Source organism: Lynx canadensis, chromosome D2 (assembly GCF_007474595.2).
Source record: "Lynx canadensis isolate LIC74 chromosome D2, mLynCan4.pri.v2, whole genome shotgun sequence".
Taxonomy (NCBI): Eukaryota; Metazoa; Chordata; class Mammalia; order Carnivora; family Felidae; genus Lynx; species Lynx canadensis.
The window spans coordinates 6,392,310-6,420,008 of record NC_044313.2 but is presented as its reverse complement, the minus strand read 5'-3'; the positions used below and the strand labels follow the sequence as shown (position 1 = coordinate 6,420,008).

Here is a 27,699-nt window from a genome sequence, read left to right as displayed (position 1 = left end):
AAAACTCTTGAAAATATCTCACAGAAGACTTACGCAAAATGCTCGTCACAACACTTGGGAAAAGCAAAACCCCGGAAGCAACCCAAATGCCCATCATCAGGAGAAAGGATACACAAACCGCAGTAGATTCAGGCAAGGGGCTACCCTCAAAGGGAAAAACAAACGAAGCCCAGCCATAAAGCATCAGGATCATTTGTGGTTCTCGAAGCTCGGTTCCGAGACCGCCAGCATCACCCGCAGGTTTGTTAACTGTGCCAGCTCCCCTCCCCCCACCTATTGGACTAGAAACTGAGGCCTGGCAGGAGGGTGGGAAATGGCAGGTGGGTTTTAGGAAGCCTCCAGGTGAGTCTGATAGGCTCAAGTTAGAGAGCCACTGTTGTGGATGAGTGTCAGTAACACCTGGGCAGGACGGGCTGGTGTCAGAGCACAATAATATGTCCCTTTACAAGTGAAACCTGGGGACACCTGGGTGGCTCAGTCGGTTAAGCGTCCGACTTCGGCTCAGGTCACGATCTCGCGGTCCGTGAGTTCGAGCCCCGCGTCGGGCTCTGTGCTGACGGCTCGGAGCCTGGAGCCTGCTTCGGATTCTGTGTCTCCCTCTCTCTCTGCCCCTCCACCACCTGTGCTCTGTCTCTTTCAAAAATAAATAAATCTAAAAAAAAGTGAAAACTGGCTAACCAGAATAACAGTGCTCATAACCAAAAAATATGGTAAGTCTATAAAAAGAAAAGCAAGAAATAACGCATCCAAGTTACTCCGTGGAGGAAAGAGGGTAAAATATGGGGAAGGCAGCCTCTGAGAACGACGGTGTTTTACCTCTTCAATTAGGCAGTGGGTACGAGAACCTCCTCACATCTCTTTTTTTTTTCTGTTTTATTTATTTTTGAGAGAGCGAGCAAGCAGGGGAGGGGCGGAGAGAGGGGAGGACAGAGGATCGGAAGCAGGCTCCGTGCTGACAGCAGAGAGCTCGATGCGGGGCTCAAACTCACCAACTGTGAGACCACGACCTGAGCTGCAGTCAGACGCTCAACCGACAGAGCCCCCCAGGCGCCCCGCATCTCCCCACCTCCTCAAGGATGGGGAATGATGGTGACTTTACAGCGAAGCACAAGACAGCCACCACCCTACCGAGGCACCAAACTTCATTAGCATCAGGGACAGAACCGTTATGCCTCCGCGGAGGCTGCACCGAGGAGGCTGCCACAGCACCTCCACGGTCTTCTTGCCGCAAACGCACAACTGGAATTTAATCCTAAGGAAACATCAGACAGACGCCGGCTGAGGGATGTCCTACAAGACACTCTTCCAAAATGTCAAGGTCAGGAAGGACAAGGAAAACCTGAGCCCTTTTAGACTATAGGTGGTTAAAGAGAAATGACCGTTGAGTCCAATGTACTTTGGATTCTAGACCGGAAAAATGTTTTTTTTTTTTTTTATAAAGGACATTAAAAAAAAGGAGGTGAGAGAGGGAGGGAGCCAAACCATGAGAGACTCTTAAAAACTGAGAACAAACTGAGGGTTGATGGGGGGGTGGGAGGGAGGGGAGGGCGGGTGATGGGCATCGAGGAAGGCACCTGTTGGGATGAGCCCTGGGTGTTGTATGGAAACCAATTTGACAATAAATTTCATATTAAAAAAAACAAATAAATAAAAATAAAGGACATCAGTGGGAAAATCGATGAGATTTGAAAGTCTGTAAACTAGAGAATCATGAAATGTCAATTTTACATTCCTGACTTGGATCATTACAGCGCGGCTGTGCTCTGTTTTTGGTAAATATTTGCTGAAAGATTTGGAGGCAAAGGGCCTCGTATCATCAACGTTGGAAGGGTTCAGAATAAAAACTGTGCGTGTCTGTAGGTGTGTATGTGTGTGTGAGCGTGTGTGTAGGTGTGGGTGTGTATGGGAAGAGAGAGAATGGTAAAGCAAATGTGGTGAAATATTAACATCTGGGGAAGCTAGGTAAACAACATGTGGAAAAGCCTTGTCCTATTTTTTAAACTTATTCTAAAAATCTGAGCTATTGCAAAATAACAACTTTAAATCATTTTTCAATTTTTTTAACGTTTATTTCTTTTGAGAGAGAGAGAGAGAGAGAGAGAGAGAGAGAGAGAGAGAGAGAGAAGCAGAAGCAGGCTCTGTGCAGAGCCCGATGCAGGGCTCGAACTCACCCTGAGAACTGTGAGATCATGACCTGAGCCGAAACCAAGAGTCAGCCGCTTAACCAACTGAGCCACCCAGGTGCCCCCAATTTTAAATAATGTTCAACTTGCCATTTGTCCACAGTAACCAGGAATATTACACCCACTCAGTTTTCAGCAGGAGCTTCTTGCCGACATGCCAAAAGCATTCATTGTAACAACAACTCACCCTAACGAGTAACAGTTCATAGCAAACCCTTGACATTGGCAGCTAAGTGAAAGAAAAACCACCTATTGTCCAGCCTTCCTCCCTTCAAGTCAGAACAAGTAAGCCCCAAAGGTAACAAACAACCTGAATGTGGCAATGTACTGTAGAAAGTCCTCTTATAATTCCAACTCAGAAAAGTATGTGACATGAGTTAGACAAATTATCCAATCCCTCTGGGCCACTGTCAGATCATCTTTATGGTCTATTTTAATTCTCATTTTTCATAAGAATCCATGCATGAATTTTATAACAGAAATACTGCTTGCTTTATAATTTAAAGGTAAAATATAGATACCACTAAAATCAAATCTAGAAGTTCAAGCAGAACAGCGGCCTGGACAATATACATTTTTCATGAACTATCTACCCTAATAGATCCCGAAATGTATGACCTCAGGCCAGGATGATACGTGACCACTTCCTTATTTCTCATAGTCTGGAAAATAAAAATTTTCTTGTGCTGTTGGATTTCTGGAGCTTAACCAGCTTCACCAACAAGCATGTCCAAATGCCTCGATCATCAGACTGCTGGACATGGAAACAGAGCAATTAACCCCCAAGTCTATGACAAGCAAATAACATCGATCACATCTTTTAAGATATGTAATGAAACAATTTGAATGGATTTTTATCTACCATTCTAGAGAAAATGTTGTGGTACGCTAAACACAATCAACACCCACATACATATAATTAATTGTTATTCAGCTGGCTTTAATAAATAAAACTAGGTAAGTCACAACTGCTGTGTCTGAATTGCTAATGCTTTGTTTTGTTTTGTTTACATTGCAATCCAGGCCTATCTCAAGAAACAAGAAAAATCCCAAATACAAAATCTAACAGCACACCTACAGGAACTAGAAGCAGGACAACAAAGAAACCCCAAACCCGGCAGAAGAAGAGAAATAACGAAGATCAGAGCAGAAATTAACAAGACAGAATTCAAAAGAGCAGGAGATCAATGAAACGAAGAGTTGGTTTGTTGAAAAAAGAAACAAAATTGATAAGCCTCTAGCCAGGCTTCTCAAAAAGAAAAGAGAGAGGAAACAGATAGAAGAGAGAAATCACAAGTAGATAAAATCTCAAACGAAAACGGATTTGTCACAACCAATCCCTCAGAACTACAAGCAATTATCAGAGGATACTGTGAAAAATTGTATGCCAACAAACTGGACAACCTGGAAGACATGGACAAATTCCTAGACGACCAGATTATTACTAAAACTGAACACCGTGCTGTGACACTATAATTACTTAAGCGACACAAAAGTACCCCTCATAAGGCAAATGGTATTTCGTAGCGGCTACTCACCTGAGAGCTCTTGCCGCATTTAGCATCTCCTGAAACGATCACAATTTGATTTTGAAGCAGGTTCTCCATAAAGGAGTATTTTTCTTTCCATATTGGCAGATCCTCTCTTTCTTTTAGGAGTTTGTAATAACGTGACGAATAAGGCAATCCATCAAAAGGGTTAAGTTCCAAGTCCTCGCAGGCCAAAATCCCCTCCTCATCCCCATCGCTGGAATCAAGGGATTCTGGGAAATAGCGCTTCTCGGACGCAGAGTTGGGACCTTCCAGCTCTTTTTCTTCCATCTCGTCCGAGAGGGAGCTTAAGCAGCTGGCATCCTACATCGGCTTCCTCCGACAATCACCCGCCGCCAACAGGGTTGAAAGTCCACGGACACAGACTCCGGTGTCCTAACTGCCAAGACTTCAGTCCGCGGTCCGGGCAAGTTGAGTGCCTCAAGTCTGCATCCGGTCGCCTCCGCTGGGTCCCCTACGGTCCCGGCTCACGAAGCACTCTTGAGCACGTTAAATGACAGTCAGTAAACCACGCTACCAACAGACAAACAAAGAAGGAAAATCAGACACGAGGTGTTCAGGAGAAAAAGCACCGGTGTTCAAAACAAAAGCGTTAACTGGTTTTTTGTTCTTCTTTCCTGGGAACTGGCTACTGTCTGTCATTTCTGTGGCCTATTTGAAAGCCGAGGAATAATTCAAGGCTCGCTCTTCAAGTTGGGGCAGCTGCGGTTTCCTCCCCGCCGGCCTGGAGACGGTGCCACGCTGGACCTCGTGCTCTCGGCCTGACCTCGATCGCAGGCCCTGACAGCAAAAGCAGCAACCAGGGGATGAGGTGGCCGTTAGGCCCCACCACAGGGTCTCTAACGCCACTACGAGAGACGCTGGGCCCTGCGACAGGGAAGACTGTCAGGGCCCAGGTGGTGACCCCCTAACACTGGTTACCAGTCTCTATTTTTTTTTTTTTTTAATTAAGAAACCCTCTAGTTTAAAAGAGAGTATTTTTTTAAAACTTCATTTTCCATTTGCCTGTGCCAGTTGACAATGTCAGGCGAGGGAGGTGGATTTCTTTTCTTTTTTTTCCATTTGAGGCTATCACTAGCTTTTATTAGTAAGGTCGTGTCTGTGGAAGTGAACCAGAAATCTCAAGCCTGTTTCTTGAGGTTCCAGGGTCTGCAGCCCAAAATGTCAGACTCAAGAGGCAATAAAAAGAAAACATTTATTTTATTTTATTTTTTTTTTTTAATTTTTTTTTCAACGTTTTTTATTTATTTTGGGGACAGAGAGAGACAGAGCATGAACGGGGGAGGGGCAGAGAGAGAGGGAGACACAGAATCGGAAACAGGCTCCAGGCTCCGAGCCATCAGCCCAGAGCCCGACGCGGGGCTCGAACTCACGGACCGCGAGATCGTGACCTGGCTGAAGTCGGACGCTTAACCGAATGCGCCACCCAGGCGCCCCGAAAACATTTATTTTAAACGAACAAGAGAAACTCCCCCGGCCAGGACAAATCGACACCAGTAACGTATTCCCTACCTGTCGGGTAAGTGATCTTCCAGTCAGGAGTGATTTTTAAAAAAATCCAAATCAACATTGCTGAAAATAAGCGTCTTTTCACATTAAGCAGGTGAACGCACGAAAAAGTCAGAAAAACTCAAGTAAAAAAAGAGCAGAGCATAAAATGCCGTTCATGATACTGTCAGTGAAATTACTCTTTTTACAGCACTCCATTTATCCTCACTATTGCTTTAGAGTGTTGGGGCTCAAAGGGCCAACTCCTCAACGTACATAATAAAAAAGGCTTCCCCAATGGTCAAGCCAGGCTCCTGGGAAACAGTCAAACACTCCAGAAGCCCCTGCTGAGTGCCTTCTCAGGGCCTCCATTAATAAACCAGCCATGAGACACACACATAAGGATACGTTTGGGGTTAGGACCAAGAGTTTTAAAACTCACACAAAAATAGGCCAAAAGAGGGAGAAACTAATAACCAGAGGTGGGGGGGGGGAGGGGAAGGATGTTGGAGCTCCTCAAAGGTAGAGTTCTTCAAAATTCATTCTGGAAGCCACTGTTTCCAAATTAAACTGGAGTTACAACGATGTAATAACACAAATGTAATATGGATTAACGGCCCAGCTCTTTGCCACCCCCCTATGGGTGGCACAGAATAGATCCAAGAAACACGATGGCTTGAGATCACAGGACAAGCTAACGTTGAGAAGGTATCCAAGAATCAGAAAATCCCAATGCTTAAGAGAAGTTAACATTTAGTTTTATGTTCAACTTTTGCTTTATTCTGATTAGAATCCCTTCTAGGGGGTTCTCATTTGACAGGTAAGTTAAATTGTTGCCATGACCGATGATTGTTGGAGGTACTATTTCTGAACTGTTTTACTTCAAAAAAGAAAAAAAGCACAGCTATTATTTTTACCAGATATACACCCCTGAAATGCTTCTCTTAGTTTTACAATACTCCTTAAAGATGAAATTATCTTGTACTGAGAGTCACATTTATAAAGGATCGAGCGCTTTGAACCCCCAGGGAACAGTCAAGTTTTCTGAAGAGTCATCTTTCTAGAGATCTCAGGGTCCCCTCGCCCCTTCACCACACATACGCTGTACAGCTCTATCACCCATTTCTCTGTCACGGTGAATTCAAGATGGCGGCAGATGCTCTGCCCCTGCTCCCCTGGAGAGGTGGACTCGATTTCCTCTCCCTTTACTCTGAGCTGGCCCTGTGAATCTCTGCCGTCACAAGAAGGCAGTCAAGTGATGCTGAACCACTTCCAAGGTATTCACATGCCTGAATCACCCCCGTTGGAGCCGGCTGTTATTGGGTGAGATGCCCAAGCCACGTGAAAAGGCCACTGGGAAGAGACCAAAACTGGGCTTCTGCTGACAGAAAGCACAAGCATGTCATGTGGGTAAGCCACGGACAGTGCTCCAGCCCAGTCAGGTCTCCAGATGCCCACAGGCCCAGCCAACACAACAGCCAGCAAAAGCAGCACCCACAGGAACCCAGTCAACCCAAAGAATTGTGAGAGGGAACACAGGGTCACCGCTCCTGGAAGCTACTACGTTCCAGGGTAGTTTGTCGTCTTGCAGCAACAGATAACCAAGGCTCTGCCTACTAAAACGATCTAACTTTCTCTTCATGACTCAGGGTCACCATTACGTCAGTTCCTAAACAGAATGATGTCCTCAGACTTCCCTTAAGCGTCCACGGGTCAAAGGCCAGACTACTGGTCTGAAGAGCCACTTTTCTGCAGAGATTCAGTCCCCACGTCCCACTTTGGTCAGTGAGCTTGCCCCGTGGGGCCCCCCTCTGCTTTTCTAACCTGCTCTCCTACCTGGCATGTTAGAAACCAGTTGGGCTTGTTTGACAGGAAGACCTGTAAGGTCGAGTCCTCAAAGGGTTCTATGTTGACTCCAGTAAGTCTGAGCAAAGCTATGAAGTCTGTGACATCTATTTTCACTGCTCAGATGCACTTCTCGCCGCTCTATAGTTCGGAGTTCGGGATTTCGACGGGGCAGTGGCTGAGTCTTCAAGATGGAGGACACGTCTCTGCATTTATCCTGCAACTGACATGAGCCGTGTCAATATTTTCTGGGATATAATTAAATACACATACAAGAGATCCATGTTTCGGCCTCTGGCAAATTTAATAATACCATCCTAAGTAAGGGAAAACAAATATGGTAGGTTACGTGCCACTCAAAATAAAATTTAGTAAAAATTGTTCCGTTGCCAGTAGCAACTATGTTGCACTCCAAAGAATCTGAGAGATTGGTAATTTGCTCCTTTTCAAAGCTATCTTACCTATAAACTGGGGACTGCATAATTTGTCAAGGACCGCCCTTTGAAGTGAGTCTATTACAACTTTTAAACGAGTACTTATTAAAATACTACAGACCTAACGTAACACGAAACCACCTCAACAACAAAGAATCAGAAGTTGATGTAAGAGGAGCTACATCTTAGTCATTCAGATGCTTGGCTCTGGTGCAGTAATTCTAGAAATACAGTTCACAGAAACGGAAAGATAAAGTTTGCAAGGGGCTAAGTAAAACAAGGTCGTGAAATCTGTCCGGAGAAACTCTGGTTTAGGTTTCACAGTTCAATGCTCCTCTTCTGCATTTTTCTCCGTGTTCAATTTACTATAAATATATATTCCTCACACCGATCAAATTCTCAAATGTACAACTTTAGGACTTCACGGAGATCTAAAAGGGCCAGTGTGGTCTCATCCGGTCTCACGGCTTCAGTGCCATCCACACGTGGGGGACTCTCACTTATAGGTCCTGTTAATCCTGGCTCTTAAACTTCAGTCTCCTGTGCTCAACCACCGACTGGTCACCTCCACCTTGGATATTTGACAGGCATTTCAACACGTCCTAAACCGAGCTCCTGATGTTTACCCCAGAGCCACAAACCGGGTCCTCCCCTTCTCGACGACTTCCTCCCTTTCAATGGCTCAGACCCAAAATGCTGAAGTTATTCTTGATTTCTCTTTATCTCAAATTCCCCTGCCTACAAAGATGTGCACATCCTAATCCCTAATCCCTGGAACCTGTAAATCTGTACTTTGCATGCCGTCTTCGTGAAGACGTCCTGAAGCTACAGACTCGAGACAGGGAGCCCATCCTGGTGAATCCAGGGTCATCTTGAGTCCTGAAATCAGACGACCTCTCCCAGTTATAGTCAGAGGGAGACAGGACTATGGAAGAAGGGCCAGAGGGATGCCATGTTGCTGGCTTTGAAGATGGAGGGAGGGCCACGAGCCAAGGAGTGACGTGGGTGGCCTCTGAAAGCTGACAAGGAAGTGGATTCTCTCCTAGAGTCTCCAGAAAGGAACACAGCCCTGCTGGTCCCTCGGCCTTAGCCCAGTGAGGACCTTGATGGACTTCTAACCCACACAACTGTCAGATCGTAAGTTACCACTAACTGCGGCGACTTGCCCGACCACCCGATCACGTCAGTCCTACTTCCAAAACGCCTCAAGCACTGTGAGCGGCTGGTCACCTGGGCCACTACAGCAGCCTCGTGACTGGCCTTCTGCTTGCACCCTTAGCCCCGCTGTCACTCCTCAACCCAGTCGCAGCGACCCCGTTCAAGTCAGCACGTGGTTCCTCTGCTCAAAGTCTCTACCGGCTTCCCAGCTCCTCTGACTCCAAGGAGAACCCCAAACACTTAACAGGACTGATGGGTCTGGTGGCTCCGCCCTCACCTCCGACCACCCCCCTCGCTCCCCCCACTTCTAGCCCCGTGGCCCCCTCGGTGTTCCTCGGACACCCTGACGTGTGTGGGCCTGGGGACGTCATGGCTGTTCCCCTCTCTGAAAGGCCCTTTCCGCGGGTGTCCCCACGGCTACTACCCTTTCTTCGTGAAGGTTTTCTCACACGCCCACCCGGCGAGGGCTCACCGGCCACCCTAAACTTTGACCCACCCCCCCCATGACCCAGACCCACTTCCTAGCCTCTCTTCCTGCTTTGTTTTTTGCCCCTTCATGCTCACCACCGTCTAACAAGGTATGTATTTGTACCTGTTTACCTCGTTTCTGGTGGAAGGCCAGCACCACTCAGCAGAGCTGTGTCTCTCTTGCTCACGGCCATCTACAGCAGAGTCCGCATGCTAAGCCTGTGTAAATATTGGTTGAGTGAATCATGTTAGCACTTCAGAGATATTTTTGTTCAGCTTCCCAAGTTGCCCCACGTTGTGTCAGGGACAAAGTCCTTCAAAGCGCCTCAGGATCTGGTTCCTCCCATGTGCCGGGGCCTTCATTTCACGCCGAGATGCTGGTGACAAGCTATTGTCACTAGGCTTCCGGGCCTCTAAAGGCTCTGGCCCGAAATGCTGGTGAATTCCCAGGTTCCAAACCTGAAACGTTTGTATGGGCTCTTGGTTTTCCCTCGAATCACACACCCAAGCCACAGTTAACTCTTGTTTCCACACCGAAGGTGGGTTTCTCTCGAGCCTTTCAGAAGAGTTGCCGAGCTGCCCTGAGTGGATGGAGGCGCACACCATGCTTGGGGCAGGCCCCTGACCTTCAGAGCTCCCGGAGATGACCAGTACTGGGGAGCAACATCCTTCTGGATTAGGAAACTACTCAACCATCTGTGCTTATTATTCTTTCCCCACGTTTTGAGTCTCTCTACTCAGACTGTTATTGGAGCGCTACCTACCCTCTCGGGTAATTTCCACAGTCTGAGCCCACATACAGTGGGTGCTCAGTCAGCGATTAGAGGCTGAGCAGATAATGACCGAATCGCTTTCTGTTCTTCAGGGATCTTCCACTTTTAAGACGAACATCTGTTTTATTACAGGTACTATTCATGATCTAAAAGGTTCGCCCTGTCCTCAGGTTTTCTCATCCTCCACGCCTAGATTTTTGGTCTTTCGTTCACTTATTCGGCCAGTACCTGGGGGCCCACCAAGTGTCTGTCCTGTAGACACAGTGGTGCCACAGAGACAACAGGCAGGTTTGGGTCCTGTCCTCAGGGAGCTCACCGTCCCTCGAGGCAGAGCACGGGGTGTGAAACACGGATGGTCTGGGACATGCAGACTTAGTCTTATGGTCAAGGAACTAAAAGAAGGAGGATGTGGCTGGTACCTGAAAGGAGAGAGAAGGTTCTGGGACAGATGCACTCACAGAGGAGACGTGGCCACGTCACCAGAGACTCGATGTGCTACAGAGATGGCGTTTTATTTTAAGTGCCATGGGCCAAACTCACCCGGTCATTTCTTAACCCAAACTTTTATGTTTTACACTTTTGGTTTTCTTTATAATTCTCCTCCTAAATTTGATATATTACTCTATTTGTTAATACTAAAAATTATAATTTTCTTAAAGTCATTAGTGAATCAAGTTGTAGGAGAGCTGGTAACAGTTGAAGGCAAAGGGCAGAATGGAACAGAGAGTGGGGTTATGATCTGGCTTAGCAAGCAGGGCAATAAAGCATTTTCACATAAAAAAAATCTTAAGATTAAAAACTAAATAACATCTCTTGAGCATTTTAAATCATTTTCCCATAGTCTATGAAAATAGTCTGTTCTGTGTGATCTAATTTACAGCCAGTCCCTTTCACGTCCACTCTTTAGAAAAAGGGTTGTGGGAGAAAAGGGAATGAACACACACACACACACACACACACACACACACACACCCCTTACCTCTCAAAAAATTATTCTTTTTATAGGACTCCCAAATCTGTTGTGACCCTATTTGACCAATGAATTTTTCTTGAAGAATCAGTGTTAGTTTGTATCGAAACCTTAAAAATAGTTTAGTATCTATTTAATGTCTCTTCGTATTCTGTACAGCAGTAAATGTTTTATTACTAATATATTTGCATATAGGATCAAACAGAACCAGTCATAAAAAGAAAAAAAAAACCCTAAGGATGAATCTTCTATAAATACTAAGCTTCATAAGTTGTGCTTTTGTCATTTGTATCCCCAAACTCAGATATTCCCCAGTGTCCCAGATTTCGGGATCTCCTAGGAGAAACACTACCCTTGATAAAGTGAGCTCTGATCTCTATTATGATAGTCTAAGGGCTGAAAAATAAAAAGTATTAATTCTGGCCATTTACGGGAGCAGCGTAGTAAAAGGAGAGCTCTGTCTATGCGGAATCTTTGGAACCAAGCTGTAACACTAACACAAACACTCAGAACACGCACTCAACACGTTCACTCGGATTTTCACTTTGCCCTCTTGCTCTAGGTTCACGGCAGACTTCCTAAAGTCAAGATCCATTTCCAAGCCCTCTTTACAATTCTATGAAATAAGACAGAAGGCTTTGTACAGACGTGATCAATAAATATCTGCCGAACTAATAAACAATATCCTTGTAACCCATAATTATAATGTTTAGAACACAGAAGGTTAATGAGGCATTACGAGTGACTAATAACTGTCTTCAGGATAAAAGGCTATTATTTTTTAGAGAACAGGATCACTGATCCAACATTCCATGCCAATTCTATTCAGAATGCTTATTTGTGGCAACATAAAGAGCTTGCACCGCATGTAAATCAACCCATTGCTTCCTTCATTGAAGAAGTCTTGCTATTAAAAATGTCAGCTCAGCAGAACAGTATGATTAGTGCCACAGCCTACGGACATCTGGCACAAGCCCCTTATCTCACTGCAGACCAGTAACAGTCTGTGGACGGACACCGGTTCGCAGACCACACTTTGAGAAGCACGGTTCGATACTGCTACTAAAGTTGGACCAGTAACAATAATGGTAATGACGATAATTCTATCAATTAGCCTTTATAGAGCGTGCTTATTGGGTGACAGATGCTCTAGGTACTTAAACACTTTGTATGGATTATTTCATTTACACTCTTAAAGACCCCATGAGGGTTCACTTTATTATTTCCATTTTTCAAGTGGGGACATTTAAGCCATCAGAGCTTTAGTTAATTTCTCCGGCTTCTAAGAGCTCGTCTGTGGCAGAGCAGGTGCGTGAAGTCGGGAAGTCTGATCTCAGCTTCACCTCAGTTAAGTGTCGAGCGGGGGCCTGACCGCGTTGTGCCACACTGCTTCCAGACTGCACACAAGAACACGGGCTCACGCCGGAACACTGTGGGCTGAAGAAACACTTGACGCTATGGGGGATGTCAGGCAGGGTGGTCTGGAAGAAATACCATGCAACAGAAAATGTGTAGTTCCCTTATGGAAAGAAAAACGTTGAAGATGTTTGAAAACCATGGTTGTAATCACCCACGTGGAGTTACAAATATTTAATATGTAAACTTTATCTCCCAGGCCTGTTATACTTTAATTGACACAATGGGCTTATCATTACTAGGACTTTTAGAAGGTTATCCCGTTGTTTGCTTTTGTTTTAATTGGCTCGGAGCTCCCCAAAGCACATCCCTTCGGTTTCTAGCATCTACTTGAAACCTTTCTTGGACGAGATAAAAGCTAAACATTTATTAAAAAAACAAACAAACAAACAAACAAACAAACAAACTTTACTGCCAGACTTCTAACAAGTTGACTTTGTTTTGATCTTAAGTAAGCAAATTAAATCAACTGACTTTAAAAACACGCCAATTTCAAAAATGATTCACTTTTAACTCAATATTGGTTCATTCCAAATACTGCTTGGGGGCGCCTGGGTGGCTCAGTCGGTGAAGCATCCGACTTCGGCTCAGGTTCATGATCTCGCTGTTCGCGAGTTTGAGCCCCGCCTCGGGCTCTGTGCTGACAGCTTGGAGCCTGGAGTCTGCTTTGGATTCTGTGTCTCCCTTTCTCTCTGCTCCTCCCCTGCTTGTACTCGGTCTCTGTCTCTCTCAAAACTAAGTAAACATTAAAAAAAATTTTTTTTAAGTTAAAAAAAAATACACCTTGAATAACCAGTCCTGCACAATTAATATAAGAATCCTACGTTCCACTGGTAATTTAAGTTCTTTTAGACTTATATACAGGAAGATCTCCCAAGCACAATCAATACTTACGTATCATAACAACCTATCACTTCTCATATGCAAATTCAGAAAGGGTTTTATTAGAATCTCAAATGACTGGGCCATTTCATGCTTTCAATATGGCTTTGTTTTACTGAATAATACTCTAGAAACTAATATCTGAGTAAAGGTCTGCTAAAATATTAATTTGGCTTATTTATGCAGTCTAGTTAGATATCTGAGCAAACGGGTGAGATCTAGTAAAACCTGAAATCTTAAGAACAGGTTACTGCAGCCTTCACTAGGAAGTTAACATTGTTATTTTACCTCCAACAAATACAAAAGGAACTTACACCCACCTTTTTGTAAAGACCGGATTTGTTTGGGGTACCACCATAACTCCTGAAGCTATGTTTTGCTTGAATTATTCCAAATGGAGATTGTGAAAAACCACAAATATCAGCAAATTGTCTTTTCTTAACAAAGTAATGGATAGTCACTTTTCAGTAACTTGAATAAACCAATAATAGTTTGACAAACTGTGTCATGCATTCTATGGCGGGTGGAAGAGAAGAGAATTATTCCAGGCAATGCCAATGCATGAACCCCTCAAGAGTAGGGATTCTGTTTTATTAATCCTCCCACATTTGGAGCTTCCTTTTTTGGCCACGCCTCTTTCGTCCCCTTGGGTTCTTCCACCGCACCCACCGCATGTCAAATAACCGTGCACCCCAGGGTTCCATCCTCCACTCTCTCTTCTCGTTCCACATCCTCTCCTGGGGGAAAAATCGTTCATATTTTTGCTTCGATGACTGAATGCTTCATCTCAAGTTCTACCTTAATCTCAGACTTCTTTCTTTAGGTCCTGACTTACATGTCCAACTACTAGTTAAGGGACATCCCCGTTTAGAAGATGGGCATTCAAAGGAACTGAACTCATCCCGTCTGTACTTCTCACACTCCTTAAAAATAGAAAAGCCCTCTTTCCTTCTTTTGTGTTCTGGATTTCAACAATTAGCAGGGCAATTCCCCCCATCACCTGGGCATCATCCCTCTCCACATGGCTTCTGCCTCTTCACATCCTACAGCCCCAAACTGGCTGTTGGGACCTCTCTCCCTATTCACGGCCCTCCCAACCGCCACTGTGATTTGATCATTTCTTCATGGGATTACTACAAAGCCTCCAACTTTGTTTTTTTCTGCCTCTAGTTCTGGCTCTCCACCAATCTGTCCTTCACACGCAGCCAGTGGCCCCTTTCAAATGGAGAAGTGATCACGTCACTGACCCAAATCCTTCTCATTACCTTCACGATAAAAATCTCACTCTTTGCGTTCTTTCTGATTTAATGCCTATCTGCCCCTCAGCTCCACTTCCTTCTGTGCTCTTCTAGTAAGTTCTCTCTGCTCCAGCCACAATGAACTCCTGCTTAGAGTTGCTTTCCTGTGCCTCTGCGCCTTTGCCCAAGCTGTTCCTCTGCCTAGGAAGCCCTCACACAATCCGTCAGTCATTTCCTAGTCCCTTTACGAAGGGCGATCCCCAGGAAGTACCTAACATGTTACGGATGTTCCGTAAACGTTTGCTATACTCCTGCAATGACAACCATTTATGTTTAAGGAGTTCTTTACAATATAGGAGATATTTTCACTCATATCTATAATCACATTTAATTGACTTTGATTTTCAAAACTGGACCGTGAAGACAATCACTGCAGATCTCATTCTCCCCAGTTATCCACGAGGAAACAGGGCTCCGAACTTTCCAAAGTGGCATAGCTCAAAATTAACGCAATCATCCCTGACTAAAAGCTTGTCCTTTTTTATTATTATCCTAAATTATGAGCTGAAAACCCACGATGAGCTAAAAGGGGGTACTGGACTTAGCTCCCCAAATGTTTAATCAGAGGCACAGCCCCAGGCACATCAAATGACAGAAAACTCTACAAGGGCGTATAGTACAGGGCCGGGTGCCAAACTGGCTAGTGCCCCCAGGAGGCGAGAGAGAAGTGCATTTTGTGAGCATTAGCCTAATCCTGGAAGACTTTCCAGATGCGGGGGCAGCAGCATGGGCCTGATGCCCAATTACGCTAAGAATGAGTCAACGCTGAAAGAGCATTCCTTGAATCCAACTATTTGAGTGCGGACCTCTACAGGTCTGAAGGACAAAGAGGAAACAAGCAGACTCGAATCTGTTTTCCTTGACTGAACTTTTGTTAAGTTTCAGAAACGAGTGGAGATGGGGGCGCCTGCGCAGCTCAGTCGGTTGAGCATCCAACTTGGGCTCAGGTCATAATCCCGACTGTGTGTTGATTTTAGGGGATAGTGTGCTTAGGGGAGAAATAACTGGCTGAGGGGGTGAAAGTGGGAGAGGGAAAGGTATAAACACATCTAAAGACGATTCGTGGGTTGGAGCCCTGTGTCAGACTGTGTGCTGACAGCTCGGAGCCTGCTTCGCATTCTGTGCCTCCCTCTCTCTCTGCCCCTCCCCAGCTCGCAGTCTGTGTGTGTGTCTCTCTCTCCCAAAAATAAATAGACGTTAAAACAACTAAGACAAGGGGCGCCTGGGTGGCGCAGTCGGTTAAGCGTCCGACTTCAGCCAGGTCACGATCTCGCGGTCCGTGAGTTCGAGCCCTGCGTCGGGCTCTGGGCTGATGGCTCGGAGCCTGGAGCCTGTTTCCGATTCTGTGTGTCTCCCTCTCTCTCTGCCCCTCCCCCGTTCATGCTCTGTCTCTCTCTGTCCCAAAAATAAATAAACGTTGAAAAAAAAAAATTTAAAAAAAAAAAACAACTAAGACAAAAAAAAAAAAAAAGTGGAGAAAAAAGTACCCTCCCTCTGGCAAAACAAAAAACAAACAAAAATCCAGTAACAAAAATGAAAACTTCCTCTGACTTATGATACTAAGGCTAGGAAACAGCAGTAATTTGCTTTTCTTTCTTTAAAAAAAAAATCATCCTATTTGCGTTAAATAACGTTAACTTCCTATGACAATTATGTTTACTTTGAATTGCTGCAGCTAAGAGATTGGAGTAAGAAAAAGAGAGGCTATGTCTGTCCCTTCACTGAAACCTTATTCCCTGGTGACAGTGCTTTGGTTTGCTATGTTTAGTTAAGCCATCAGCAAAGAACATAATGTAACTATTCTATCTAATTTGATGAGCTTGGCAATTTCATTAAAAATCAGGACTTTATTGTTTTTCGCCTGGCCACCAATTACATCCTGAGCAGGCCAATGAAAGAAATAGAAAACATGTGGCCGGAAATCCCCAAAAGGGGCAACCAATACCTTCACCGTTCATCTCAACCCCTATCCCCTTAGCAACTTTCTGACCTCAGGATAATGAAACGTATCCCTTTATCTAAAGCAATTTCTCTAAAACGCTCTTTTCACTCGTTGGACAAACACAAGGACACCGTACCAGGTGCTGGAGGGAGAAAGAGAAATGAATGTTGTCTTTAGATGTGTTTATACCTTTCCCTCCCCCACTTTCACCCCCTCAAGCAGTTATTTCTTCCCTAAACACACTATCCCCTAAAATCAAATGTGGCTTTTCACAGTTGCCAACTATTACCTGAAATATTTCAATGCAAGATTTCCTCAATGTCAAGTTCGTAGCTACTGATAAAATCATTTTTTCCATACCGCCAAGCATAAAGTACTTTCCCAACACACATTTCCATTTTTCCAACCTTAAAATCTGCACGCAACCACCAAACTCTTGAGTCCTTGTTACTTCAGCATGGAGATCTACAATATTGTTTCTTCGTTCTTTTTAAGTGCAAATAGCAAATCCTTTCCTGTCTGAGAAAATACAACCCTACCTCTTTTATGTGTTCATAAAGACCAGGTTTTTATCACTCTCTTGTCACTTTGATTATGATATTCCTAATGGACACCGCTATGTTGGTTTCTTGGATGAAAAGACCAATTCACAATGTTGCTAATGGTTTGAAAACTAGCGTTTGCAAACACGGGTACTCCAGAAGCGCTGTTGACCTTAGATGCCGTTCGTCTGAAAATGCATCCCCTGTCTCTAAGTTTCAGGGAACAGGTAATTAAGGTGCCATGAAGTGTTTACTTTCCAATCTGAATTTATTACTTCAATATTTTAGTTCATGAGTTATGGGTTCTGTAGAGATCACACTGCTTGTCAATATCCACGCATAAACCTTCTTGCTTTGACAATTAATCTGAAAAAGGCCCAATACAGTCCGAGAGAGGAACAGCCGAGTTTGGTGGAACATAATAAACGTCCACTCCCATCATAGAATATATGCTTCTCAGGTTCAATTAACCTCTGAACGATTCTCTTTCTAAGAGGAAAGCAATTTACCTTGGCGTTCTTGTCATCTACGGAGTGGAAATCTCTCTAGTGGCAAAGAATGAGTAATGGCTTACACGACCCAAAAAGGGCTCTCTTCATTTCCCTCCGGTGCTGTCTAGAGCAGCCGTAGGAACTGGCAGAGGAGCCATAATCGGCAGATACGAGCACGAAATCAATCATGCAGTTTCCACCCGCCCGCACTTGCCTTCTCAATCTTTTTCCTGCCTCTCCTCCATTTTTCTTCCCTCTTTAAGGCTGCTCGTTTTTCTTAATCTTTGACTCTCTCTCCTGGTTGTTTGCATTTTTACAACCTACCAGACACAATCTCCTGTGATCCTCAAAGCTTCCTTAACAGCACAACGGGCACCAGGACTTCAAAACCCACTTATTAGGATACTATTGTGTGGGATAACGTTACGTTTGTTTAACAGCCCTCTAAAGTTTTGGTACAAAATATGTGGACTCCGCAGCTCAACCGAAAACGGGGAGGACTGAAATAAACAACACACACACACACACACACACACACACACACACACACACACACACACACGATCCAACCGGAAAGATCCAACCCCAGGCCCACTGCCTGAAATGTGATACTTGGGATGACAGTGCAATGTGGGGCACCGGAATTCTCCTGGGTTTCATGATTCCAGGGACACACTTGGCCCACCGCCGACCACAGAAAAGGCTCTCATTGGCTTTACGCTTCCCATAAATGCGGCCCCGGGGGACCACCCTCCCCGGGCCCGGCCGACGCCCCGGCTGCCCAAGAAGCCCCTGTTAGGAGGGCTGGGTTCGCTCCTGCCGCTGACACGCGGGCTGCGGGAGGCAGCAGCGGGGACGCGGCCCCCACCCGGGCGGTTCCGGGAGTGGGGGCGGGGTCGTCCGGGGCCAACGGGCGGGCAGGGGGGCCCCGGGGCGGCGGGGGGCGCGCGGAGCCCCGGCGGCCGCAACAGGTGCGCCGCGGCCGCCCACCCGCCCCTCCCGCCGCCCGGCCGGCCTTTACCTGCAGCGGCGGCTCCCGAGTCCGGGGAGGGAGGCCCGGGCCCGGCCGCCCTTCCCAGCCGGGCAGGCCGAGCTCGCCGGACGCACGGACCGACGGACCGACGGACACCTCGGGAAGGAGACTGGGGGCCGGAGGCCCCCGCCCCGAAGGCCCGGGCACAGACCCCGCCGAGGGCGCGAGGGCTACTGGGGGGGGGGGGCGCGACCGCCCGACCGGGCCTCAGGGGCAGAGTCTCCAGCCGACGGCCGGGTCGTCACCCTCGCTCGGTGCCCCCAGCGACGCGCGGGCCCTCGCGCTCGCCCGCGTTTCTGGGCGGTTTTGGTCCCTCCCTCTCGCCGTCCTTCTGGCCCCTCCTCCCCGCCCTCCGGGTTGTCAAGGCAACCCGAGCGACGCCGGCCGCGGCGGAGAGGCGTTAGGAGGGGCGGCGCCGGGGGCTCGGCCCTTGGGGGCCCGGGAGCGGCTGACCATGGAGCCCCAGAGTAAGGGGGCCCGGCGGGGTGGGCCGGGGCCTCTCGGGGGCGAGGGTGGGCGCCCCGGGCGCTGTCCGCCGGCTTTTGACACGGAAACAACGGTTCTCCCCCGTCGCGCTTTTCTCTCCCGGAGGGAGCAGAGGGGCTAAAGCGGCGGGAGGCCCGCGGGGTCAGGAGCGCCGAGGGAAGGCGCTGGGAGCCGGAGGGACGCGAGAGCTGGGGAGTGTGGCCCGGGGGAGGCAGCGCCCCCGCGGCGTGCTTTCCTGAAATTGCAACCGAGCAAATCCGTGCACTCTCAGGACCACGCTCATTGTTGTCATTTTAGTTCAGTCCGTTTCGCTGTAAAGAGCCGTCCTGCTTCTAAAACGTCAGCAACTGAGCAGGCAGCGAGGCTGGGTCTTGCATTTACGACGGAGACCCCGTCCCCCCCCCCCGCCCCCTCCATAGTCGCTGATTTAAAGGAGAAAAAAATGGGGCTTTTGTCCAAGCTTATTCGATTCATCGCTAGGGGTCCTACGAGGTAGGACTCTCCAAAACCAAACAAAACAAGAATCCTTTTCCCGTTTCCCACATTGTTTGGCAAAAGGTGGGCAGTCTGGAGTGGCGAGATCTAATACGCGCTCCGACTTATCTGGGCTCCCCAGCCCCCAAACCTCTCTAGGGCCGTTGTGCTCTGTCCTCCTTTTCCAAGCTAATGCCTTGTTGCTCCTTTTGCTCTTAAAACAAGAACAGTGTTTTCTACGGACACTTGGAAGACCTTAAACCTTTATAGAAGGATACATCCCGTTTGACTCTCAAAACCAAGTCGTCTTTTCTTGGACAATTTGAGAAATGGAAGTAATCAGACCAAATCCATTCTCTGGGAGAAAGGCTGGCATTTAAAAAAGTCATTAGTTTCCAGCAAGAAGGTTTTAAAGGTTGGTTTCCTTTCTTTTCACTCATTTGCTGGGGCAAAGCTTACAAGTTGTGAGTTACAGTTGCTCGAGTTGAATTTATACACTATTTCTGCCATTTGCATGTATCTCACTGGATGCTAGGTCTTTAACGCAACTTGTTGAAAGATGCTGAATGTGCAACGGTGCTAAAATGTTTGCGGTCAAACTGATGCTGGGCTGTGTATGTTCTCTGTTTAGGGAAGAGATGAAATGAAATCTATCTTTTAGAAACAGCCCCTCTATTCCTTCAGATATATGTTATTGTTTAAATGTGTGAAGTTTACATTTCACTTAATTCAGTGCTCACTGTCTTTATCCACTCACTCATTCATAGTATGTATTATGTTCCAGACACTGCTCTGGAGATCGGGAGTGGGACGATGAACAGGGCAGTGGTTGGGTCATCCCAGGAAAACCCGGGAGAGACCCGGGGAACAAACCTCGCCTCTCTGAGGTCTGAGACTGGGGGAGAGGAGATGGACAGAAAGCTTCTGGGAGGAAGTGATAGGAGGCCTGCAGAACGACCCAGTGAAGAGTAAGGGAAAAGGGTGGACGCAGAGGGAACCCCTGATATGTAGGCCCTGAGACTTGAAGGGCGGTGTGGGTTTGAAACTCAAGAGTAGGAAGACGAGTAAAGCTGTAGCTAGGAAGACTCGGGCGTTACAGTGGCAAAGAAAAAAGACAAGTCTGGAAAAGCCAACAGGAGCCAGATCGTGAAGGCTTTATAAAACTATGTAGTAAATGTATTACGTGTATGAATTATACACTTATATCCCGTCGCATTGGGTTTTGAGGTGGGTGGAAAATTTTTGTTAACTAATCCGTGCCTGGGGAACAACTGTACGTTTATTCCTTTCCACATATTCTTAAATGCTTTTATCAGTTTAATGCTTCTATCAATTTAATGTTATAATCCAAACAATCACCATTTACCTTAGGAAATTCTTTTTTTTTTCTTTTAAGATTTTCTTTTGTTTTTTAATTTTTTTTAATGTTTATTCGTTTTTGAAAGACAGAGAGAGGCAGAGCACAAGCAGGGGTGGGGCAGAGAGACAGGGGGATGCAGAATCCGAAGCAGGCTCCAGGCTCTGAGCTGTCAGCAGAGCCCGATGCGCGGCTTGAACTCGGGAACCGCGAGATCATGACCTGAGCTGAAGGCAGATGCTCAACTGACTGAGCCACCCAGGCGCCCCAAGATTTTATTTTTAAGTAATCTCTACACCCAAGTTGGGGCTCTGACTTAGAACCCCAAAATCAAGAGTCACATGTTCCACTGACTGAGCCAGCCAGGTGTCCCAGGAAATTCTTTCACAGTCTAATGAGCACCCTTTTGGATAAATATTTACTAAATCATTTGCTGTTAGTTAATATTTAAAGGACACCATTAAATGAATTTTGTTTTTTAAGTTTATTTATTTTGAGAGAGAGAGAGAGAGAGAGAGAGAGAGAGAGAGGAAGGGGCAGAGAGACAGAACACAAATGGAGGAGGGGCAGAGACAGAGGGAAAGAGAGAATTCCTGACAGTGCAGAGCCTGATGCGGGGCTCGAACCCACGAACCTGTGAGATCATGACCTAAGCCGAAATCAAGAGTTGGACACTTCACTGATTAAGCCACCCAGGCACCCCACCATTAAATGATTTTTAAGGTTCCTTTTAACTTCAAAATTCATACCTAACTTTCAAAATTCAGATTTTACCTGAAACTCACAATATTTTATCCTCTCAAAGATATTGGAGAGCACTGAAGATACACTATTAAGTACTGTAATTATCTATAACTACAATTAAACTATTGTCAGTATGATATTAACAATGTTGTCATTATCTAAGAAATTGTAAGCCTTGTGTTTACATGACACCTTTTGTTAGTGACGGGTTTCAAAGAACATTTTACAGCTACAGTTGAATGTACCATCAGTAAATTGATTGAAAGGAAGGATCCTTCTTAATTGCTTTAAGGATGAGACATATACCCAAGGACACCCCAAGGAACTGCGAGAGTCAGTCTTATCCATTCTGTTTCCACACACTTAGGTTTCTATTACTCTTCAGAATGACCTTTATTAACTGAATCATTAAAATCCAATAAACATAAACTCTTCAGACCTCACAACTGGTTCATACTCTGGCCATGGGCAGAGGAGGACAGGGGCTACCACTATTATACAGAATAATAATAAATCAATGAGCCGAGAAATGACTCCCCAGGGTAATGGCAAATTAAGTTCACAACCTTGGGCTGTTCAGAGTGGTTTTGGCTCTTGGCTCACACATTTATATCTTTAATTATTTTCTTCCTAAACTAACTACACTGTTGGAAAGATAACCCACATATGAAATAACACGGGAAATATACATCAAATTTTTTTCTTGATTTGTTTTTAGAAAATATTGAAGTTCAACAGTACTGTCTCTTTCCTAATTTCCTAGTGAGTGACAATACCAAAAGGTAGCTTTGGGGTCCTTACCCTGGCTTTCATGATCTTTCCTAACCCCACCAAATCACCCTAAGCAGACACACAATCGGTGTTTATCAAATGCAACATCAAGATAAGCCCCCAGCTCCCACTTAGGACCCTGTTGAACTGCCTACTCTCTGTGTAAAAAAACTGGGGTCCAGTTTAGACCAGGCAGCAGCTGACTGACACATACCTGCCCTTTAAAAGAAGTGCTCAATGGGGATCTAAGTTCTTCCAATGACTAAGAGACTGAGGCATTCGCTTAAAGGACTGAAGCCTTCTCCAAACCTGTTTTTCTACTGGTCTATCATCTTTGATGGGATGACACCATCTTCTCAGTCATTCCAGCTGGAAATGCAAGAGTCATCCTTTACTCCTCCGTTCCACTCACTACCCCTCGCACCACCCCACCCACCAGCGTGCCTGTTTATTGCACCTTTAAAATACACCCGAACGTGCACCTTCCCCTCCCTGTTGGAATCACCGGATTCCAAGCCACCATCTTGCCAAAGCCATGAACGGAGCCTTCCCTGATATCTGCAGTTCCTCTCCTCTGCCCCGTCTGTGCTCTACCTGGAAGCCAGAGTGACCGCTTCAAAATAACATATTACCTCGTGCCACTCTTTTGCCAAAAGCCCTCTAGAGTTGTCGTAATGATCTAGTTGCTTCTTCAAACTTACCAGGTGTATGATAGATAATTATGCCTCAAGTCTATGGGTGTTTTACTCCCTTAAACATAACAAGCTCCTTTCAGGGCGGTGAGACTTTGCACAAACTTTTCTCCCCTCCTGTTCTGAGGGTGTTCCGACAGGTCTGACTCAACAACTTCTGGTCTAAGCTTAGCCATCTCCTCCTTTTCTTCTTCTTTTTTTTTTTTTTTTTTTTTTTTTTAAGATTTCTTTTTAAGTAATCTTTATACCCAACGCAGGGCTCGAACTCAAAAAATCCTGAGCTCAAGAGTCACAGGCTTTACTGACTGAGCCAGCCAGGCGCTCTATAGCCGTCCTCTCATTGAATCCCTCCCTTACACCCTAAAGTAGGTAGTGCCCCCTTCCTCATGTTATTCCTACCTTTGCGGTTTTTCTCTTCCTGATCGCAATTGTAATTCTTGTGTTAATTAAAAAAAAAAAAATCTGTTTTCTCCACCAGATTGTAGGATTGTGGAAAAGGGCCCTGCCTGCCATTCTGGCCCTGGTGCCTGACGGGAAGTAAGCCCCGAAGAAGCATTTATTGAATGGCTGGCACGGCTGTTAACAGCTGAATGCCTTATCTAACTTTATTTCCTTGAGAACGAGGTGTAGTTAAAACCAAAAGCCATTTTGCTCTGCCACAGAAAGGGCTGTGCTCCAGAGGAATCTGAAGTGGAGATTGTTTCAGGTCAAGTTCATTCAACTCAGGCGCTTGTAAATGTTAGCTTGGTTACACACACGGCCTTCCTTTTCACCAGCCTCAAGGAGACGTTTCGAGAATCTCATTTTATCCAATAAAATTAAGGAAACGGGCAAGCCATCTTATATTTGAGACCAAAGGCTCCCCAGATCATCCACCCAGCAAAATCTGCTCACTGCCATGAGATACTGGTGTGTTCATTACCTAAGAGACTGGTACGAATTTAACAGTAATTACATAAGCCCAGGATCGTTTTTTTAAAAAATCTGTTTAGCAGGGTTTTTTTTTTCTCAAGTAGTCTTGACCCCTAAAGAATATTAATTCCATCAATTAGGTTATAATTTAAATATTATCATTAAGAAATGCACATATCCCTCTCTCTCTGCCCCTCCCCTCTCATGCTCTGTCTCTCCAAAAGAAATAAATGTTAAAAAAAAATTTAAAAAAAAGAAAGAAATGCTTATATAAACCAAGTTCAAAACTTACGAAAAAAAAACAATTTCAAAGCAACATCTTTTAAATAGCTGTAGTTTCAAATCCCCATCAAAAGGCTAAAATCATGGCAATCCTGACCTCCGGATGCTCAGCCAGCCCCGGAAAGGGGGCAGATCGACTTGATGGTTGCCGCTGGGTCGCACCAGGAGCTCGGGTTCACCTCAGCATTATTCCTCGGCCAAGTCTATTCGGGCTAACTTGGATTTTACCTCCTCTGGACGGGAAAAGGGAGCGCTGTTTGGACGCGCCTCCTCGCCTCCTCTCCGGAGGACCCGCCCGGTCGCACCCAGGAGCTGGGCGAGCCAACCAGGCTCCAGGAGGGGTTTGTGCACACCCGCATCAACCCGGAATGGCCTGCATGACTCATGGAGGACCGAAGGTGGTGCGAACTCCTCACCGAGTAAACAACTCACAACCCTGTTCTTGCATTTTTGTGCTCGCAGGGCTGGTGACGAGCCAGGGGCGTAGATGCTTATGGTTGGGAGCCTCCAGCTGCACTGGGGGGTTGGGGGGGGGCATTTCTCTCCTGGGAGGTTGAAGGAAGGGAGGAGGCATTCCTTTCTCCTAGACCCCAGGTGCCAGTTCTTGTAGCTGTGCCCTGTCCCCTTTCAGGTTGTCAGGGACCCTTCTCTGGTCTTGTGTCTTAGGAACACGGTCTCTCGTTCTCCTCTCCTGCCTCCCAGTCTCAGTCTGGAATGCACTCACTGCCCACCCGTCTATTGGTTAAAAAACAAGTCTTGGGGCCCCTGGGTGGCTCAGTCGGTTGAGCGTGGGACTTAGCCTCAGGTCATGATCTCACGGGTTCGTGAGTTCGAGCCCCACGTTGGGCTCTATGCTGACAGCTCAGAGCCTGGAGCAGGTTTCGGATTCTGTGTCTCCCTCTCTCTCTGCCCCTCCCCCACTCACGCTCGGTCTCTCTCTCTCTCTCTCTCTCAAAAATAAATGCTTAAAATTAAAAAAAAACCAAAACAGTGTTTATAAAAAAAAAAAAACAAGTCTTGCAGGGGCCTGGGTGGCTCAGTTGGTTAAGCATCCAACTTCCAGCTCAGGTCATGATCTCATGGTTTGTGAGTTTGAGCCCCCCACCCCCACCCCCGCATTGGGCTCTCTGTTTCTTAGCACACAGCCCGCGTTGGATCCTCTGGCCCCCTCTCTCTACCCCTCCCCCCCCAAAAAAAATAAACATTAAAAAGAAAATTTTAAAAACGGAAAACAAGTCTTGAACTTCACTGTCTCTTGGAAACGTTGCCTATTTCCCATCTCGCAACCTAAATCAGAGTGACTTTCTCCCTCTTGGGTTCTGGGTCTGGATTTTATTAATACTTTTATTATTCTAACATGTTGTAACCGATATATATTTATCTGTTCAACTCTCCCATTAGAAGTTAACTTGAAATGGATCGAGAGATCAAACATAAGACCTGAAGTTTTAAAATTCCTGGAAGAGTGGTGCTGGGTGGCTCGTTGGTTAAGTGTCCAGCTTCGGCTCAGGTCATGATCTCATGGTTCGTGAATTTGAGCCCCGTGTCAGGTTCTGTGCTGACAGCTCAGAGCCTGGAGCCTGCTTCAGATCCTGTCTGTGTCTCTCTGCCCCTCTCCTGCTTGCTAACTCGCGTGCGTGCTCTCTCTCTCAAATATAAATAAACATTATTTATTTTACATTTATTAATTTTTGAGAGACAGAGCACAAGTGGGGGACAGGCAGAGAGAGAATGAGACACAGAATCTGAGGCAGGCTCCAGGCTCCGAGCTGTCAGCACAGAGCCTGATGTGGGGCTCGAACCCACGAACCATGAGATCATGACCTGAGCTGAAGTTGGACGCTTAGCCGACTGAGTCACCCAGGTGCACTTCTTTTTTTTGTTGTTTGTTTTTCTCTTAATTATTTATTTTTGAGAGAGAGAGAGAGACAGATAGACAGACAGACAGAGGTGAGCAGGGGAGGGGCAGAGAGAGAATGAGACACAGAATCTGAGGCAGGCTCCAGGCTCCGAGCTGTCAGCACAGAGCCCGACGCGGGGCTCGAACCCACGAACCGTGAGATCATGACCTGAGCCGAAGTCGGACGCTGAACCGACTGCGCCACCCAGGTGCCCCAAGTTTTCTGTTCCTTTTTAAAAAGCTTTTGACGGGTGCCTGGGTGGGTCAGTCAGTTAAGTGTCTGGCTTCAGTTCAGATCATGATATCATGGTTTCTGAGTTCAAGTCCTGCTCAGTGTAGAGCCTGCTTCAGATCCTCTGTCTCCCTCTCTCTACTCCTCCCCCACTCTCTTTCTCTCTCTCTCTCTCTCAAAAATAAACATTAAAAACATTTTTTGAGATAGATACTAACCTTATTGTTTTTCAGCCTACTTTTTCAAATATGTGCACTGAAGACTGTGAATTTCCCTCCAAGCCCAGATTTAACCAAAGTCCCCACGTTTTTATTTTTTGTGAAGTTGTATTAAAGCATGACATGTGCGCAAGAAAGTGCCCGGTATTAAATATACAGGTTGATGAATTATCCCAAAGTAAACACACCTGTAACCAGCTGATAACCACACTTGTAACCCAAATCAAGAAACAGCTATTAGTTATTTCAAAGCTTGAGTCTCATAATATTGCCTGTTCCTTTAAAGTTCATGCCGGATCATTCCAACACCTGAATCACTTATAGGTTCGTCTCTCTTTTCTGTTTTTCAGTTGTTTGGTCACGTATCTTGGCATTCCTGTTTTTTTTTTTTTTTTTTTTTTTAATTGAACACTCAACACTCTTTGTGAAAATCGCAGAGGTCTTGGTAGTCATTATCCATAGAGGATTTCATTTACTTTCGTCATCAGTTAATGATGGCTGAGGGTGGTCTATTTTCAGTTTGCATTTATTCTTAGGATGTAGCCATTTCAGGGATCTGAGCTGAAAACTCGGGGTCTTTACTAGTGCCCTTCCCTTTCAGCAGGCCTTCTGATTCATTTTGGCTCCCAGCACCTAACACCGCCCAGACTTCTGCTCTTCTGTGGTCGGCAAGTTCCTCAAGTGGGTCTCAGGGGGCTCAATGTCTGTGCTCCCTTTTCTCTAGGGAGAAACCACCCCTTAAGCCTTGGTTGTTTGGGGGGAATTCAACCCAGTGTTTTTGTCTCCCAGCTCAGTGCGCCCGTTCAAAACTCTATGATATTGCTTTGTGTTTGTCATCCACGACCCAGTGATGATTCAGCAAATGCCAAAGGTCCAATGTAGGGGGATGTACGGCCAACTTCACTATGAGTTAACAGTGCAGAGCCCGCTTGGGGTTCTCTCTCTCTCCCTCTCTCTCTGCCCCTCCCCTGCTCGAATGCCTCTCTCTGTCTCTCTGTCTCTCAAAATAAATCAACTTAAAAGATGGGGTGCCTGGGGACTCAGTGAGTTGGGTGTCCGACTTCGGCTCAGGTCATGATCTCATGGTCTGTGGGTTCGAGCCCCACGTCGGGCCCTGTGCTGACAGCTCGGAGCCTGGAGCCTGCTTCAGATTCTGTG

At 46.1% G+C, this 27,699-nt stretch overlaps 2 protein-coding genes across 5 annotated transcripts in view; one reads left to right on the top strand and one right to left on the bottom strand.

Moving 5' to 3' along the window:
• Window positions 1–18,723, bottom strand: part of DHX32 (DEAH-box helicase 32 (putative)) — a 52,735-nt gene extending 34,012 nt beyond the window's left edge. The window contains exons 1-4 of one of the 4 annotated variants that reach the window (XM_030334767.1): window positions 18,462–18,723; window positions 9,251–9,345; window positions 7,058–7,289; window positions 3,722–4,246 (exon numbers count right to left, since the gene is read on the bottom strand). In XM_030334767.1, the coding sequence (XP_030190627.1) occupies window positions 3,722–4,003 (282 nt within the window). In that variant the 5' untranslated portion in view covers window positions 4,004–4,246; window positions 7,058–7,289; window positions 9,251–9,345; window positions 18,462–18,723. The remainder of the gene's footprint in view (window positions 1–3,721; window positions 4,247–7,057; window positions 7,290–9,250; window positions 9,346–18,461) is intronic. The other 3 variants (XM_030334766.1, XM_030334768.1, XM_030334769.1) reach the window with 3 other exon arrangements.
• A 155-nt stretch (window positions 18,724–18,878) lies between these two features.
• FANK1 (fibronectin type III and ankyrin repeat domains 1) overlaps window positions 18,879–27,699 on the top strand; it is a 105,318-nt gene continuing 96,497 nt past the window's right edge. Inside the window, exon 1 of the mRNA XM_030334770.1 lies at window positions 18,879–18,940. Coding sequence (XP_030190630.1) covers window positions 18,928–18,940 — 13 coding nt within the window. The 5' untranslated portion in view covers window positions 18,879–18,927. The remainder of the gene's footprint in view (window positions 18,941–27,699) is intronic.